At 34.2% G+C, this 20,213-nt stretch overlaps 1 protein-coding gene across 1 annotated transcript in view; it reads left to right on the top strand.

Annotated features, from left to right (window-relative positions):
- Positions 1 to 20,213, top strand: part of NRP1 (neuropilin 1) — a 159,753-nt gene that overhangs the window by 118,431 nt on the left and 21,109 nt on the right. The window contains 5 exon segments of the mRNA XM_039347060.1: positions 534 to 678; positions 3,689 to 4,023; positions 12,578 to 12,722; positions 14,200 to 14,304; positions 17,438 to 17,497. Coding sequence (XP_039202994.1) covers positions 534 to 678; positions 3,689 to 4,023; positions 12,578 to 12,722; positions 14,200 to 14,304; positions 17,438 to 17,497 — 790 coding nt within the window.

Below are 20,213 nucleotides of genomic sequence, written 5' to 3'. Positions count from 1 at the left end.
AAAAGAAAACTATATATTGGAATTATTCATGAGGAAACAAGATATCCAATGGTGGGATTCAGCCGGTTCGCACCACTTCAGCAGAACGCATAGCTAATTTTTGGTTGCCCAGGCCCAGAATAGACTTCCAGAAGCAGCATCCACACAGAGAACCAGTTGTTCACATATTTTAATCCCACCATTGAAGATATCCTGACCTTCAATGAGTCAAAGTTGGTGTCCTTAGCAGTAGAAATCTTAATCCCCCTGTGTTTTATTCTATAATTCAATATTGTTTAATTTTATCTAGGTAAACATTGTCAATTATAAGTTACCATATGGAACTGCAAGAATTCAATATCCTATATTTACTCTGGATTATCCTTTTCTTCAGTGGGAATGTGATCATTTTTGAATTTATAATTATTACAATCATTGTTATCATCAATAAAAATAATTTCTATTTTTGCAATATGACTCAAATATTTATGTGGGTAAACAAACATGGTTCAAATATTTTTCAGGGATATCTTAAATGTTTTCTCTTTCTATAGCTATTCATGGGGAATACCAACCCAACTGACGTTGCTTATAGATCTCTTCCCAAGCCAGTTCTGACACGTTTTGTTCGAATCAAGCCTGTAAACTGGGAAACTGGGATATCACTGAGATTGGAAATTTATGGCTGTAAAATTACCGGTAAGAACTATGAAGAATTTACTTTATTTTTTTTTTACAGAGTGATATTACGTATTTCCAGGCTTACAAGTAATCCCTGGTTGTCTTAAAAAGACAGCAAATTGTTATCGTGATTTTCTATTTTATATGACCAAATCAGTAGTTCTCTATGAGCAGATAGAAGCTGCAAAAACTGAGCAGCCACTAGATGGAGTAAACAGCTACTCAAAAAAGTTAATTTTGTTGCCATCTAGGGTTTTTTTGAATTTGTGCAGATTAGATATGGAAAGTACTTGCAATACATGAAGGTCTGTGAAACCAAATACTAGCTTTGTGAATTAGGAAATGAAACCATGTAAATAATAACCACACACACAAACAATGCAGAGACCACTCCAGCATCTCAATATTTATCCATTAGACAGAAATCAACACTTATCCTATCTTACAAAAGAATATGTAAAAACTAAATATGTAATTTAGTTACAATTTCTTCCCAATTCAAACAGTCCAAGCCTTTGGAGATAATGCATACAGAAGGTTAATAAAAATGATTAAAATATTTGTGCTGGTCTATCAATCATCTAGAGCAGGAGTGTCAAACTCAATTTCACTGAGGGCCACATCAGTATTGCGGTTGTCCTCGGGGGGGGCAGATAGGTGTGGCCAGAGTGGGCACGGCCTAGTGGGTGGGTGTGGCTAGAGTAGGTGTGACCTACTGGGTGGGTGTGGCCAGCTCTACATCATTCGTGTCAAGGGTGCCTGTGGGGGCCTGGGCAGGAGTAGGACAGATCTGAGGATCTCTGGAAGAAGGGGGTGGGACCAGGGCAAGTGCCAAAGCATAGTCCACTGGAAGAGCCTGCTGAAACCCTTCCCCCGGAGCTCATCAAGCGGGATATGTGAAGTAGGCAAGGACCATTTTCTGGCCACTTCCAAGCGATAGTGCATTTCTTCATTCCTCACAAAGGGTGAAACCTCCCCAGCATGCACCCAGGGGGCGGGGCCGACACAGCAGGGGCTGGTTCCTCGCTGTTTCCAGATGGTCTTGTGGAACTAAGACTGAATGCGTTTCAGCATAGATGGCCACCACAAAATTGTACATTGGCTCCCGGCTGGCCAGGGCCAAGGCAGCAGGGGCCGTTCCCTCACTGTTTCCAGGATGGCTTCGCAGGCCACATGAAACCACATCACAGGCCACATCCAGCCCCTGGGCCTTGTGTTGGACATGTCTGATCTAGAGTCCTTCTTCTTGCAAGATCTTCCCATTGGAAAGAAATATGGACAACAAGAAATAAGGAAGATCTTCTTGCATATGGATGGTATTCCCTTATGTCTGAGTGAAGGCAAGGATGTAAGCTTTTTACTTGTCACATCATCTGTTATAATGATATGTGTGTTCACATTGCATTATTCAGATAAAGAGGGTGTTTTAGAAGCAAGGAACAAGCATACAGATTAATTAAAAGAAAAAATTACTAGGAGGTTAATTTTATCTTTCTAACTAAAATAAAATCCATTAATCTAAGCTATTTCATTAATCAGATTAATTGCATATTTTAAAAATGTTGCAAACATATTTCCAGTGTTTCTGTCCTTCCCAAAAAAACAGTATTGATTAGGAAGGAAAATAACAGGAAGAGGTAAATGGATGGATGGAGGAATATGGTACAGATGACATAATCTATTTTTATCAAACAATGTAAACAAAACTTTAACAGTTTAACAAAAAGTTTGCATTGCTGCAAAAAAAACTCAAGAAAGAAAAAAAATCCCACCTCAAATATCTTCATTAATACTAAGAAATTCTAACTTTCAATTTCCTGAAAATATTCTACCAATTAAAGAAATTTCTGATGTGGAAGGGTTTTCCTTTCCTTCCTCCTATCTATTTTTTGGGAGTTTTCATAGTACTTTAGAATTACTCTAGAATTTGTCCTGGTGGTACTTTTGAATCAACCTCATTATTGTAAACTAGCCAAAGATTTTATTGCAGTTGGCTTTATCAGTACTATTGTTCCTTCAACACACTTTTCCATTACTCAGTAGCCCTCTTGGCTTATGATCTGTACCTTCCTGATGGCCAAACGCCAATCTCTGGTTCGTTTACCCAGGAGTGAAGGCCAATCAATCATACAGAGTCGAGGAAAGGGGAAATTTGTCACTTTACGTTTGATCAGAAGCAAGAGGGCTTCCTCTGCTGAATTTAGCAACAGCAAAAGCAAACGAGAAAGAGGAACACTGAGTAAGGCCTGCATTCTACTTTTATATCCTCAGCTGAAAGAGATCAAAAGCAGAAGTTCAATCATTGGTTATAAATTTATTCCTCATTTTCTAGATTGCACATGCAACTATGTGTGTTTATCAGGTTTTTCTTAGCATAAGCTAGTTTTTAGCTTGCAAATAATTATCTCCAGACTTTTATCTAGATGCTCCCCCCACCCCCAACCCAAGCCTAATATCACTCTGCCTTCCTTTGTTCCAGCAACAGGTTTCTTGCAACAAGCTTCTATGTACTTTCCTAACCACATCTCGTAAATCTAGCTATAGTTTATATGTAGGGTCTGTTTTTAGGGTTCCTTATCAAGTGAGTAGATTTTGTTATGGTCTAGATAAGCTGCTTGTATCTTCCTGTTCTGAGTTTCTACGCAAATAAGACAAAAAATAAACTGAAAAGAATATGTTCCTTTTTGAATGAAGTGCTTCTGAGTTTGGAATTTAGGATTTTGGGATCTCATTCCCCCCTTTTTTCAATAAAATTGAATGAGAGTGATTAAAATGTAAAGAAGAATGCTTTAGCTGAGTCACATCAGTCAAGAAAACAGTTGGCGAAGCCTAATGATTCAATCTATGAGTCTGTTACACAAGATTCTCGAAAGTGTCTTTTTGGCTATTCTATTTTAATTCACTCAATAATATAATTCTCTGCAGATGATGGTAGCAAAGCTGATAAAAAGAATGATAAAAATGGCATATGGATATTGTAGGGATGTATATACAAATCACACATGTACTTTTTTTTTCTTTGTTTTAGATTATCCTTGCTCTGGCATGCTAGGTATGGTATCTGGACTCATCGCTGACTCTCAGATTACAGCATCAAATGAATTGGATCGGAATTGGGTGCCAGAAAACGTCCGTCTTATAACAAGCCGTATAGGATGGGCATTGCCACCCCCAGATGGTCATACATACACAAAAGAATGGCTTCAAATAGACCTTGGTGAAGAAAAGATAGTTCGGGGCATAATAGTCCAGGGAGGTAAACACAGAGAAAACAAGGTCTTCATGAGAAAATTTAAAATTGAATATAGCTACAATGGTTCAGACTGGAAATGGATTATGGATGCCAGTAAAAAGAAAGCCAAGGTAAATTTTTAATCATGCATGGTGAAGAGCACAGTAGGAACTATTTACCACCAGGATATATGATCTGCATGCTGAAGGCGGATTTTTGGTATGTCCAAATAAAAATAGCCAGTGGAACTCTAGGCCCCTGTCTAAAATGCTACAGAACTGCTGCAGCTAATGTAGAAAATAATGTTTAAATGAAAAGTCTAATGAAGCTTCTATCCATGAACTAACAGTGACCTCGCTGTTGCCCTTCATTTAAGCTAATCAGAAGAATGGTTAATTCAAATGCTTTTATCTTAACTACACAAAGATAAAGCCTCTATTGAATCAAGCTTAATTTTTGGCATCTACAAGGATGTGTTTAAATATGTTCTTAGTCCTATTGTAGATATAGTTAGCCACTGCCACCTTGAAGAGTTTTGTTGTTCTTTTTATATTTCGTAGTGTACTCTGTAGCACTAAGCCATTTGGTGGTCTCCTGTCCAAGTATTAACTCTCTGATCCTGATTAACTATCATACCCTTTGTCAATGTGAAATGTATAGCTCTCTAGTGGACTACAGTTGAAAGTACAGCTGTTTATTTAATGGCATTTGAATTTACAATGGCCTTGGAAAAAGTGGTTTATGACTGTCCTTGAAATTATGGCCATCTCACCATTCCTGCAACCATGTGATTACAATTCAAGCACTTGGCAACCTGCTCTCATTTACAGTTGCAGCATTGTGTGGTTATATGACTGTCTTTGCTATCTTTCTAGTTGAATTCCGATAAGCAAGTTAATTAGGGAATCCAGATTCACTTAATGACAGTATGATTCACTTAACAACCATGGTAAAAATGATTGTAAAATTGATCATGTGATAACTCAATGGCCGCATTGCTTAACAACAATTCTGCTCCCAATTGTTGTAAATTCAGGACTGTCTGTTCTATCGGTGCATGCAAAATATCCCATGTTTAATCTCTTTGTTCTCATATGAAGCTAGACTATATCACTAGTATTAGGCACAATATAAAGCAGTTTGCTAGAACTTCAGCCTGTCCCAAAATTGTATCCACTTCTTAACTTATATAGGAAGAAAGGCAACCACAGATCTTACGTGCCTAAGCAGGGGGTTGGACTTGATGACCTCCAAGTCCCTTCCAACATTATCATCATCATCATCATCATCATCATCACCATCACCATCATTATCTATTTTCAAATGGCCTTGAATCTGAAAATAAAGGGCTCATCATAAAGTGTAAAAAAATAAATAGCTCCAGCAATGGGATCTCACATTGTTGTTGTTGTTTTAAACAAATTTTATTGGTTTTTTAATTTCTTAAAACAAAGTATTCAGGACACAGAGTGGTGCTGGGATAATCAAAGATCCTAGAACAAAACATATATACATAGTACAATCAATATATCAAATATTCCCTCTCTTTTTCCCTCAGATAGCATAGTATATTTAAAATATCCAATTCTAGCTTAAATTTATTCAATCTGAACCTGTTTTTAAGCTTTATAAATTTACAATACCGTAATCAAATTAACTTTAAATAAAGACATTTTCAATTCAGATATCCCTTCCAAGTATGATCTACTTTTTTAATTTTATCAAAATCTTATTTATTTCTTCTTCCACTAATCTCCCCTATTTAAAGTAAAATATTAATCTATCTTATACCTATCTAATTCATCAATTAATCAATCTCTCTAAGCTAACAAGATAATATCAGACCTTAAATCATTTCAATCCATTAAACAGAATTCAAATCTCATCCAGTTAATTATCATAACTGATAACATCCATATCATCAAAGAATCACATCATCTTATTAAATTTCAATTAATTAATAATTCAATTCAAATCTAAAACATCTCATCAATTTTCTTCATTCCATTACATAATAATTTTCATACAAATGAACCTGTCATTCTAAAAAAAACATTCTTAATATTCTAGATTACCTTTAATCCATTATATAAAAAATATCTCATTTTTAAACAAAAATATTGATCTATCCTCGACATATCTAAATGTATCTATCTATCTATCTATTCTATACATGTCTAATCCATCAATTAATCAACCTCTTTAAGCTGACAGAATAATATCAGACCTTAAATCATTTCAATCCATTGAGCAGAATTCAAATTTCATCCAGTTAGTTGTCATAGCTAAACATCCATGTTATAAAACAAACAAGTCATCTTATTTAATTAACATTCAATGAATTATTAATTTAATCCAAATCTAAAACATCTCTTTACTTCAAACTCATAATCTTAATCCTTACATCAGTCCATAGTTCTAGGTTGCCTTTAATCCAATATATGAAATTTTAAATTTCATTTTTCAATCTTATTCTAGCTTTCCTCTTATGCCAGACAGGTTTCCATAGCAAAGCTTCCCTTCCAGGTGATGAATCTCTTTTTGTTGCTTGTAGTGTCATTTGATTCCATGGAAACCACCTTGGTCTCTGCATTGGCCTTCTGTTTCTCTTGTCAATAAAGCCTCATTGCTTCAGTTCAAAACTCAGTTCAAAACTCAGTCTTTGCTTTCCCTGGTCTTGCTTATAGGGCAAGGTAAAATTCTCTTTATTCTCAGTTAAGTCCTCTTCTTGTATAATCTGTTTTGTAGAGTAGTCAAGTATAATCTGAGAGTCAGTTTTAAGGTTTAAAGTAGACATTCTGGCTCTTTTATGGTAGTACATATTTCTTCTTTAGCCTCATAGATCTTTTCCAGTATAAGTCTACAGTTTAAATGTGACTGAGACTTCTCCATTTTAGCAATAGTTGAAGAAAAATCCTTTTTTCTTTTTTCTTTTTTTTTCTTTTTTAGTAAAGGCTACAATTGAACATTGTCCACTCCCACAGATCACTCAGCTGGCTCAAATTATCTTTTCTCTTGATAAATAGTTTGAAGGCCAAAACCATCTCATCTCCAAATAGTCAACAATTCCAATATTAACTTTTGACCAGTAGATGTCCTCAGTAAGCTAAAAAGACTTCTTCAAACGCCATTTTTTCTCTTTTTTCTATTTTTTAAAGGAAGAATGGAAAAAGAAATACTCTACCAATATAATACCGCTCCAAAAAGAAAAGAAAAACAAAAAATAGTTTTTTCTGTACCTCAGCATGAATAGAGATAAAATATAGTCTTTTAAAAAGTTTTAATCTGTCCTTTTATAAAATGCCTTTGTTCCCACACATACAAAAGCCGCTTTTTTCAGATGGGGAAATAATTCTACCGAAGCTTTTGCAGGCAAAGACAACATAGGGTGAAGAGAGGAACAAAAGGGGTCTCACCCGAATCATCCGTAGTGGGTCTGTTACGCTTAGCTGTCAGTGTGACTTTCGGCTGGTGCAGCAGGGTGGTCGCCATCTTGCAGGCCGATCTTTACTCCATCAGCCCTAAGGAGATAGCTGGAAACACGGGGGAAGCTGCCACCCTCCCCTATCTACCAGCAAGCCTCCTCCTCAGTGATCACCCCTCCAGGGCGACTTTCGACCCCCTAGGAGGTCTACCGGCGAAGGAAACTCCAGACGGCGCGGAGATGAGTCTCTAGGCATGACCGGCGTCGCCACGTTCCAGAACCGGAAGTCTCACATTGTTTTTTATTAGAAATGCACATTTTCTTGACATAGCCTTCTAAATAAAGTAGAAAATAAATAATAGCATTATGTTTTTGCTGTGACATACCTTGGGCTACTTAGTCTTCTGGTATTAAATTCAGAGCATTTGTTCTTACTGTCAAAATTAGCAGTCCTGGCAAAATGAATGCTGGCAGACATTTCCATTCAGAGTGTTAAATTCTTAGAGAAGTGAACTTTCAAAACCAGTAGTTTTTTTTTAAAGTTCTATAACATGCATAATCCTAGTAAATATTCAGAATATTTAAAATTGTTCAGTCTGTGGGGAAATTGAATAAAATCCTGAGATATTAGAAAGCTAGGAGAATTTAAAACAGGACTTAGGCAATTTTTAAAATATTAATTAAGCTTTGCTATATGTAATGCTGACTACATTGATTAAAAGAATAAATTAAAAGCAAATCTCTTTCTTGAAATGAAATGTAATTTACTAAATACATTCTTAGATTGAAGCGTTATATGATAGATTTCTACTTATTCATATTACTGCAGTAATCAGCTGTACTGCTATATTTATTTAATGGTTTTACCTCTTTTTTTGTACAATACATTCAAAACCATCATCAGATAACCAAACATTATTCATTGTTATTTTTTATTATCTGAACAATAATTAAGAATGGATTCCATAGTTACAAGAATGGGACCTTACATTATAAATAGCCTTCTTTTTTAGAGAATGTATGTATTTCTTTTTATCCATATTCCTTTTGTTATCAAAACTCAAGGTAACATACAGAGAACTCCTTTCTCTAATTTTATTTCACAATTGTCCACCTGTGGGTTAGGTTGGACTAACTGGTTCAAAACCATCCTTCCAGAAGGAATAATCTTGAGGACAAGAGGGAGATCCAATACCAAGATAATAGCCAAATAAAAGAAATCTGAGCCAGAACAATGATCTGAGAATTGGAGTGGATTTTAAAGCATAAAACTTTTCTGGAAAGAAATGAAGGATGAAGCCATACTGTGGTACCTCATCCTTTTCAGCTATGATAACATAACTACAGATATTGGGAGAGGTGTCTACAGTAATTGAAAAATCATCAACATGATATAATTCACTATCATGTCTTGCAGGAAGTTTTAAATATAGGAAGAAAGGTAGCTTTGCATCTAGAAAGCTTTTCTTCATAGCAACTCTGCATATAACAGAACCTTAAAAATAGCAGGAACACTAACAAAGTTTTCCGCTTTTTGAGGAGTGGGATTGAGGGAACATATGCAATTGTCATTGTGATTGATTTTTTTTTACTTTCCTACAATATTGACCAGTAGATAGAGTGTTTCTTAGCTTAATTTTTGTTCCTTGTTCTCAGCTTTTTGATGTTGCAGAAATAAATATGATTTAAAAGCTAGATTAGTTGGTAATTACCTTATTAAAGTATTATCTGATTTATAGAGTGTGTTGGAGATGTTTTCAAAGGTCTTCTGAAAAACTGATAGTGAACACTGGGACCCAACTATCAAACATCATACTCATCTAAGAAACTGTATGAATTCTTTGTTTCCTGATCTGGTACAAAGACACATAGCAGTAAGAGCACACACAGTTGCTTTCTGTCATTTCAGCCAGAAGCACACAATGAGAACTACAGTGAAAGCAATAATTTATGTATAATTATGATCTTGATGCATTCCAGAGCTTCTTTTCTCTAGAGTAGCTTCTACCACACAAAAAGCAAGTGCTGTTAAATTTCAAAAGGAGACAGGCTCATCCAGAATGCTTCAAAGAATATTAAACCCTATTCTGTTGCTTCTGTCCTTTCTCCTGCTTAATTATATTTCCCACAATTGGAGACAACCTTCTGCATTGTAATGTCTGTGGCCAAATGGTGAATGGAAAGAGATCTTTGAGCTGCATGTTGAATTCCTAAGTAAATATTTCATCAATAGAGACCCCAGTGAAGTTTGTTCTACTCCTATAATAAAAATAGTGCTTAATCTTTACAGTCTTTATGATACTTAATATATTTATTTAGGATCAACTGGGTGGAAATTATAAGAATTTCAGTCCCACACATCTGATATCTGAAGGGTACCTAAGGGAGCATTAAATTTCTATGAATTCTATGCCCATGTGTCAGTACACTGCTCAGAAATCTTTTATAGAAAAGTGGTCATTATTATATTACATTATATTATATTATTATATTATATTATATTATGTAAGGATTATTGTTACAAAAATGTAACAATACACTATAAATATCCTTCCTTTTTATAGAATGTGTTTGTTTATTTATGTATGTATTTACTTTTATTCATATCATTCCTTTTGTTAGGATCTTAAGTAGCATACTTGTTTTCTTCACCAGTATTGACCTTGCGATAGAGTAGGCTGACTGGTTCATAGTCATACAATGTAAAGAATTACCTTGTCGAACTAGAAGAAGAGCCACTACCAAGACAATGGCCAAATAAAAAAAAATTGAGTCTCAGCCAAGAATTGTAATCTGAAAAAGCACCTCAGACAAAATCCTCCCTAATTCTCATGAAGATAAAGTGAGACAGTGGGAAAGCACATTCAGAGTTGCAAGATTCTGCTGCTGTAATCTTGGAACCAAAGTAGTTTTAGCTTGCATGACTTTGATTTCCCAATCTGGTCTATCTAGTCTAATTTACCTGTATCCAGTGAGCTTCTGAGGGTGAGGTAAACTTATATCTCCCTAGTCTTTGTCTAAAATCTTCATCATTACAGCACACTTTTCTCATGAGACTTTTACAATATTTGAAATTTAAATTTTACTATAAAATAACTCATGGTGATCACTTTTTATGTATAAATAGTTATAACCTTTGAATTCTCTTCCATTAGATGTATTTTCTAAATGCTCTCAATATACCAAGTGCTTCTCTTTTTAGATTTGAGCAGGAGATCCATATCCTTGATCACAATTGGATTTATTTTTGTATAAATATGCTTAGGATGATGTTACCTAATTCAAAAGCATATATCCTGTATGCATAGAGTTTGTAAATAGAACATCTATACATATGTGGTTATAAAGTATATGATTTATATAACATCAGGCGTAGAATGCTGAAGAGATAAATAAATACACCATACCTTCAAACACATTTTGGGAATTTTTGCATCCTTGAAATCAAGATAGGCTTAATGAAGAATACAATCATTAATGAATGTATTCCTCACATTTAAAGAAAGAGAAATAGATAAGGAAAAGATGGGTCACCAAATCAATACTAAGGAATTTTTAGATAACAAATAATCTAAATCCAGGCCATAAATCAAGAGCCAAGAATGCAATGCTATATATGAATAGGGTTGATCTAAATATTTGTGCAAATGAAATTTTTAAATTTCAACTTCTGAGACATTCTTTTGAAGCCCAAGTAACTGGCCTCTTCAATTTATACATCATTTTGATTCGCAAGAAGGATTTTCCTTCCAAAGAAAAATTTATGTACTTAATTAACACTCTACTGGAAGTCTTGGCTTAAATGATCAGAAGTCTTTATCATCATAAGTTGAGGCCTTTATGTGATCAGAACTAAATTCCCAGTCATTTTTGCAGGAGTCATTAAGTGAACACTGCAGATATTAAGCAAGCACTATAGTTGTTAAGTGAATGGGTTTTTTGCCTCAAAATAAAATGCAAAAATCACTGCCATTCATGATCACACTGATCCACCCAATATCCAGTCATGTGACCACCGGAGGGGCCAGCATGTACATTTATGACAGCAAGGGAGCACTTTATGGGCTGTAAAGCACCCATTCTGTGGCTGTCATAACTTTGAGTCATCATAAAATGTCTGCTCATAAGTTAAAGACTATCTATGATGAAGAAGCTAGTCAAGAAAGAGAACAGAATTATAAAATAAATCTTAATTTAGCATATAAAGTATATATATATATTGGGTGAAGATTCTCTATACTTTGGCTACTATCAAAAACAGTCTACATTTAGTTGAAGTGTTCCTGCCAATATCCCTGACACAAAGCAGTTTTCCCTTGGAATCATTTCTCAGTGGTTTCCATAGAGCTAACATGAAAACGAAATCAAGCTTGAGTTGAAGCAAAGCTATTAAGAGGTCAGAAGTACGAATCAAGATGAATATGGTTGATTTCCATGTTATGGCATTTTCACAAAAATCACTTGAATAATGTAGTAATTTTATTCTGATCTTTTCAGTGACAGCTTGAACAAAATATATTTTGGGCTAGTTCAAAAATTCTTTATTATGCATCATTATCTTCTATTGTAGGAAAAGTTAAGAATTGACCACATGATTGGCTTTAACTAGATCTGCTTCCAGGTGTAGGTTTACACTTAATATTAAGAAGTCTGGGCTTCAAAATAATTAAATTCTGGTTGAGATTGTGTTATTAATACAATGAAAACTAATAAGGTCCAAATCAAATATTTCTATAGTTGACTGTTTTCCAAGAAATCTCACAAACACTGTATCTGTAGCAAATTACAATAATTTATCATTCTTAGACATAGACATCTGTCCTCTTTCAGCAGCTATAGTTTCTAAAGTTTAATTTGCATACTTGCAATATAACTGTAAGCATCAGGGTAAAATTTTTCTCTTGAAATTTTCCATTGTAACTACATGAATGGTGACTGACATTTAGAAAAAATCTTTCCCTGAAGATATCCATGTAAATTCCTAATATAAGCTTCATTTAAAGATATCCTGTTAAAACATTTGACTTCCCTACTAGTCCTAATGGATAGATTTCTGGAAAACAAGACATGCAATTTCTTAGAGAGTCTTCAACTATCTTTTTTTTTTTTCATTGTCCAAAGAAATGAGCCTCTTTCATAAAATAATCAGAACTATGATTACTGATCAGTTGTTAAGCAAATTAAAAAAAACCTGCCAACTAGCTAAAAATAAACCAATTTGTGATTGTTAAGCAGCACAATTTTGTATGTATACTCTACAGATTTTTGAAGGCAACACCAACTATGATACTCCTGAACTTCGCACTTTTGACCCCTTGACAACCAGATTCATCCGTGTTTATCCAGAAAGAGCCACCCATGCTGGATTGGGACTAAGGTTGGAACTGCTAGGCTGTGAAATTGAAGGTAATTGCACAATCCCTGATAAATCTGTTTCATTGATTACTTTCCTATGGTACTGGTCTATGGAACCTCTATTAGCTTTTAATATTTAGTGTGATTGTTATCATGCTTCTTCTATCTTCAACTAGCACATTAGAATGTTTGTTTGATGCTAGCAAAATTCAACAAATTGTCCAGCAATATATGTGAAGTCCTCCTCCTCCTTCAAAATGAAAAATGGAGACATCGTTTCAATATGATTAGTCTCTTTAATTGTATCTTCCTATATATTTAAATTAAAAGTTTTCTTAAAAACAGAGCCTTTGGTCAGCCACACAATTAATACATTTTATTGTATCCATGGATTAGAGATATGCAGACTTTCCCTGCAAAACAAAATGAAGTGAAAATTTTGGGACCAAAATTTTCTAAAATATATGTGAAGATGGGGACTTTTGAAAGATGGAGCTAATATCCCTTCAAAAAAAACCCCTTCCCTTGCATAAACCTGAGTAGATTTGATTCATATATTTAATCAAAATGAAGAACGTTGAGATTAGCCATTCTCAATGAGTTGCTGACTTTCATTAAGAAAAATGAGCACTATTGTTCATCATATCTAGCTTTAGATTTCTAAAGGCTCATGTAGGGAGATAATCATTCTTGTTCTTATAACTCATTTGATTCATGTACAAATCAGTTTCTCCCTTGAAGATCCTGCTCCTGCAATGGTTTCCACATCCATTTAATTGGCAGTACATCATTTTGATGAGGAACACAAAAAAAACCTCAAACCAACAAAATTTCAGACAAATGAAATCCTCATTAAACTAACAGAAAATGTGGCTTCATGTGGAAAGACATAACATGAGCTTCCTCTCCAGGTTTTCTCGTTGTTTTTATTGTCTGAATCCGTAGATACTGACGTAACTTTGAAATCTGTCCAGATAACTTGTATTAATTACAATTTGTTTTAAAGTGGTAATATATCAATAAGGATCAGTAACAGTGACTTTGGATTTGATTTGCGTCATCTGCTACTGGTGGAGTTTTGACCAAGTATGGATCTTGAAATAACATTACATAGTTGATAGAATCATATAGAGTAGGAATAAACTTTATTTTTTCTTCTATGTATGAGACTGTGAGAAACAAAAGCATTTGTTAGGGTTTAATTTCACAAAAGAAATTATCCACCTTCCTCATCCTATTTCCTATCCTTTGCCCTCCTATAAATAGGGTAAGAGTTGTCCAAGCTAAAATTTGGTTTTAGTTATTAATTTTTTAAAAGTAATTTTAAATTATTATTCTTTTATTTATTCAAAAGAATTATTCTTTGAAATAATTCTTAGTATTTTCACCTCAAAATTTCCCCAATCCTATACTAGTACTGGGGCTGTGATTCTCATTATTCCCAGGTAATGTGTATGCATCCTAATATATGAAAAAGCCCTGTCCTTGAGTCTATCTTAGCTGAATTAAGCTGGGTTTTTTGTTTCAGTCCCTACTTCAGTCCCAACCACTGCTGATACCATTCCTGTAGATGAGTGTGATGATGACCAAGCCAACTGCTACAGTGGAACAGGTGATGACTTCCATTTGACAGGTGCAGAAACCATCCACATTCCATTGCAACTCTGTTTTCATTCAAATCATTTTCCCGATGTCATGTTTATTTTATCTTTCTTACATACTAGAAAAATTATGACATATTCATACAAAATCTGCAATAAGATGTTGAATTTAATATTCATACCTTAAATATACTTGCTTTAATATATCTGTAAATTTGACCACTTTAAGAGAACATATATCTGCCTTTTAATTCTTTTCATTAATCATTTGATTTAAACCTGCTTGATTAAATATGTGACATTAATAAACTGAAAATAATTGCTGTGGACAAGTATATGTTGTTTATAGCTAGCCTTTAGATGAGATATCTTAGCTTTCATAGAATAATGTGAACAAATGTATACTTAAAATATGCCCAAACTGATTGGTACTATTAGTTGCAGAAAAAAAATATGAAACAGATATAACTAAACTCATGATACATAGTTAAGTTCAATATCTGGGGCCCATCTCTGAAACTAGGAAGGTTAGTAAAGATTGCAAGGAAGTGATGCTATAGGTTTAGTTATGAATGAAAAGAATAAAATGTATGTTAGAAACTATTATTTCATGTAATCTTAGGTTGTGGTGGATACCAATGAATATTGATAATGGAAGAATCATGATAGATTTGGGAGAAAATTATGCAACAATATAAAAATAAGAGCCGGGGGAAAACAATTCTGTTAGACAACTTGAACAGTTTAATAAGAACAAGATAAGAAAACACAAAATACAAAATAAACAATCAGGCTATTTGGAAACCAAGAATAAATTAAAATGTGACTATGTGATAAATATCTGCTTACAAAAAATTCTTTGTTTCAAATGCATGGTTTAAGTATAAGTCTATAAGTCATACAATTTTAGAATTGTAAGCTGTCCAGAGTTACTTGGTTGAGGTGGGCAGCTATAGTAATTGAATGAATGAATGAATGAATGTGGTCAAGGAACAAACATAGATCTAAAAAGAATGAATGAATGAAATATGAATATGGCTGTTAAAGAAATGATATCATGAAAGAGGCTGTGGATGAGGAGAGAAGTGCTTATAACTCCTGCAAAAATGATGAGAAAAATAAATTGTACAAAGTATGCAGAGAAGAAAAGAGTTGCAAAAATGTAGACAAAGAGTAAGGACATATGAATATTAGACAAAAGCAGAGAAAATTCATAGTATGGAAATAATGCTGCAAGTGGAGCATTATTGTATGAGCTAAAGAGACCTAACAGAGTGATCAGATTAAAATAAATTATGGAATACGAAATAGTAATTTGTCAAAGAGTAGAAATGAAATGAATGATAAAATGTTAATGTCCAACAAAAACAAAGACAATTTTAGGCTACACCCATCCATTGTACTTAGAGATGTTTTGAAGATTCTAAAAAAAGATGATGATGATGACAGTGTAACTAATAAATGTTAATATGTAATGCTATGTGAAAAGTGCAGCTTTATTGTATATTGCAGTGAGGAATATGGTATCTGAAAATTAATGTATCCACGACCAAGGTTGATGTTTTTGACAGGGAAATCAAGTGAACATTTACAAGTTTTACATAAATAGCTTGAGAAACTACAGAAATATTCTAATATTTAGCAGATAAAGATGAAAAATGAGGATGAAAAAAGAAACATAAAAAAATGTATGCATAAGTGGGTAATTTTGTGCCATTTTATTTTGTTGGAGTTGATTACACAAGAACAATGGATTAGTATTCAATTGTAAAGTAAATGTTAACTAATTGCAGTACAACTTTAGCCCTAATGAAAATCCTGCAATTTATTGTTTAAAACACAATGTATAAATAAGAAAAGAGAAAGAGATATTTTCCTCCCCCTGAAACAACCTTTTAATACAGATGTATGCTAATCACTTGTAATTTAACTGTCTTAGCTGGATTGGTAAATAGGCTAATGCAATTGGCTAAAATCCAGTTTATTTATAACCTGGGGTAGTTTTCTTCTAAATTCCATTTAGGAAATTCATTACAATTGAAGCAGAGAAGGAGGGGGTACTACTTTTTCCTTTTCATTAATATTTTGCCTAAACTGGAACTCAGTGATAGTCTGTTCTTCCTACTTCAGAGATGCATTTAAGTCTGTATAGTACATCTAAATATTAGCAAATTAAAAGAAGCCACAAAATATTAGCAAATTAAAAGAAGCCACAAAAATCAGAAAGCCAGAATGGTGTCTGTTTCTTATATAAGCTACATTTGGTTAGCTGATGAAGCTGTTTGGAATTTTCTTATCTCCTAGAGCTTTATATTTGGTTTTTTAGATAAGTGACTTCATTTTCATCCTGATGAGTTATTGTCCAGTTATAATTAATAAAATAATATGTAGCTGGAAAGGTTAATATTTATTTCTTCTTACATGATAGTGCAGCTTCCAACATCACTAATTGCTTGGGGTAGGTTTTATCTTCTCTTGTAATATATGATTCATTGAGGGCATAGATAGCCCAAATCAAATTAATTCTTATAAAGCATCACACATCAATGGTGCTTGGTTTCCCTCTCTATCTCACCCAAAATTTTATGGAAGCAATTACAGTTTTTTAGGTAGTTTGAACTACTTTTTTAAAGTCATCAAAGTTAAGCAAGCTCTCAACATCAGTTCCATAACAAGGATATTACAGTATTTTCCCCAAAAATATTCCATAAGAGAATATATTACGTGAAAGAATTGTGTCTGTCACCTTAACGTTTTCTCTTCAACACAAAGACAAAGGAATGGGATTAGAAAGACCTCTTTAAAGGACCAATCAAAATCAAACTCACAGTCTTTCAAACTTTTCCTGTGCCAATTGTTCTTGCATAGGACTCTTACCTCATTATTAGCAGATTCTGCAGTGAAAGAATAATAATAGAATTTAGCTAACAATTTTAAATTTAATTTGTGGACAAAATGAAAAAAGTTGTGATATACTCAAGATAAAGTATTTTTCAAATAAAGTGTCTCTTGAAAAAATAACTTAGATGATTCAATTTGCATGAACACTTATAAATAAGATGATAAATCGATGGATTTTGACTTGTGTGTGTGTGTGTGTGTGTGGGTGTGTGTGCCCGCGTGCGTGTGTGTGGGTGTGTGTGTACATGCATATTTTTTTTTCAGGGAGTACCACAGCTACGATTACAGAAAAACCAGTACCAACTGATACTACAGTTCAGCCAGGTAGGCTATGAAAATAATTGTCTCTGGATACTGCATTTCTGAATTATGTGTTGTGTTAACAACAATTTAAATGACTTGCAGGATCTTCCAACTTACCCTCCTTCGAAGTGTTTGAAGGATAATGGAGCATCTGAATTCTAAGCTCGGTTCAATAGATGCTTCCCTTCTTTCATCCAAATGTCTATACAGTAAAGAATGAGTGTTTATTTATGCCAAGTTGTGACAATACCATGAAAATATTCAGCAGCTGAACTGCACACTGTACTTCCAGGGAAAAACATGATATCTTGTCTATGATACATTATGTGTTTGCAAACCAAAGGGAGAAAAGTCATCGAAAACAAGAGTAAGGTTCAAACTATTTATATCATCCACTTTCCTGGGAAAACTACATCCAAATAATGTTGGCCAGGTTTTTTTCCTCCCATCACACAGTTGGCAGTTTTACAATATTCTTTCCTAGGTAGACTTCTTTGAAAGATTTTATGCAAATTGCTTAAACTTGAGATAAAAAAAAAAGTTATTACTGGCAGCTGGTCCTTTCTCCTCAATCAATACAATAGCTAATAGTGCTTGGAAAAGCTCTTAATTTGCAGTTTCACTGGGCTATTTTATTATCCTGCATGGAGAAAAAGGGAGAGACAAAAAATCCCCCCCCCCTTCAAATTCTCTAAGTCTGATCAGCAGTTTTAAATGCTTTGTGTTAATAATTGTAAAAAGAGGGGGAAAGGTCACTCCTCCTGTTACTCCCATTTCCTTTATTAAACGACAATCAGGCACAGCCTCAGAAGTAATTTCACAGGCTATGTGTCTTTGGATGTGTTTCTGCCATGCTGAAGCTTTGCTATGAGCAAAAAAAAAAAGTATCAATAATGAAAAAACTTCCATAAAAGACAACAGTGTGACAAAAAGCAATCAGACTAAAGTAATTAATTCCAAGATTTTGCCTCTTAACCTCTGAATTTCCTTATCATAAAATGCTTTCCATGTTTTAAATTAATTTTTCTTCCTCCAAATTTATTTAATCAGCATATGCTATTGTGAGCAGCATCCTGTTTTTTAATCTCTTCAGAGTGTTAAAAAAAAGCTTTGTGGAAACATTTCTTTGAGGGCTATTTTTTTTTCTTGACAATAATCTTGCTTGCTTAGATTCAGTATTGTTTTATTTCTTTGTATCTTGAAGCCTTGTCTATGGAGCTGATCCAGGTCGTGGTTTTTAAAAGGCCACTGGGCTTTGTTTTTCTCTGAAGTCGTTTCACATCTCATCTTTAGAAGAACTGAAGAAGCTTCTTGGATGAGAAGCAAAGTATCTTCAGAGAAAAACAAAGTCCACTTGCCTTTTGAAAAAGCACCTCTGGGACATCTTGAAGGCTAATATAGTGAAACTTATAATACTATTGGATCATATTTTTATTGATTTCTCATTTGAATATATGGATTTTTTTCACATTTCTTAGACAAAAAAAATTGTATTTCTTTAAAAATGATCCTATTTTTGTGCAATGTCTGAGCAATTTTAGGAAAATAGAAATAGGGCTGTAAAGCTAATCTAACTCTTAATCTAATTATGATAGATGTAAAAAAAACCATGCTGACCATTCTGGCTGCCAAAACTTAGATTCCTGCATCTATTGTCAGCCTTTCAATTATGTCTTACTCTTCATCATTCTATGGATAAGCATTCTCCATACCCCTCGGTTTCACACCACCTCCTTCAGATCTGCCATGATTATCCCGGTGTCATTTTTTATAGTGTCCAGCCAAAAAGTACTGGGCCGGCCCTTCTCTTTTTTCCACTGATCATTCACAGCATGACTGATTTTTCGAGTGAACAAGCTCATATGACATGACCAAACTATGATAGCCATTGTTTGGCAAACTTGGCTCTGAGTGATATTTTTGGTAAGGCTTGGTCTAGGACTTCTTTTTGATTTTTGCAGTCCATTGGATGCATAGTAGTCATATGTAGCATCACAATTTGTAGGCATCCATCCTTTTCCTATCTGCCTTTTTTAGAGGTCAAGTTTTGCAGCCAGAAGTAGCAGTTGGAAAAATTATTGAGTTAACTAATCTTTATTTGGTTGGGAGGCTGCTATTTTTACCCTTCCAGATGTTATTCATCCTGGGCATTGCAGTTCTTCCAAGCGCTATACACCTTCAGATTTCAGGGCTGCAGTCCCCACATTGGATGATTTTAGAACCCAGAAAGATGAATTTTGATGGTTTCATTGTCAGTTTGCACTCTGACCTGTGTGTTATCTGCAATCATCATAATTTTTTTGTAGATGTTAAGGTGCAATCCAAATTTTTCATTTTCATCTTTGACTCTCAGGATTAGCCATTTATTTTATTTTATTTTATTTTATTTATGAGACTTATATACCGCTTTAAGTGCAAGCACTCTCTAAGTGGTGTACACCAGTAAGCAATGTATATATATATATTTACATTGCTCCCAACAATCTGGGTCCTCATTTTACCTACCTCGGAAGGATGGAAGGCTGAGTCAACCTTGAGCCGGTGAGATTTGAACCGCTGACCTGCTGAACACAGTCAGCTAAAGTGGCCTGCAGTACTGCACTCTAACTGCTGCGCCACCTCGGCTCCATTCCAGATCTTCCTTGCTTTCCACGAGCACTGCATTCCTGCAATGTTTCCTGCATTACTGGGATAGAAAGTATGAATCCTAAAATAAGTTTAAAATAATTTAAAAAAT

Source organism: Crotalus tigris, unplaced genomic scaffold (genome assembly GCF_016545835.1).
Source record: "Crotalus tigris isolate CLP2741 ecotype Arizona unplaced genomic scaffold, ASM1654583v1 scf7180000018049.691279, whole genome shotgun sequence".
Taxonomy (NCBI): domain Eukaryota; kingdom Metazoa; phylum Chordata; class Lepidosauria; order Squamata; family Viperidae; genus Crotalus; species Crotalus tigris.
This window is presented reverse-complemented; position numbering and strand designations above follow the sequence as displayed.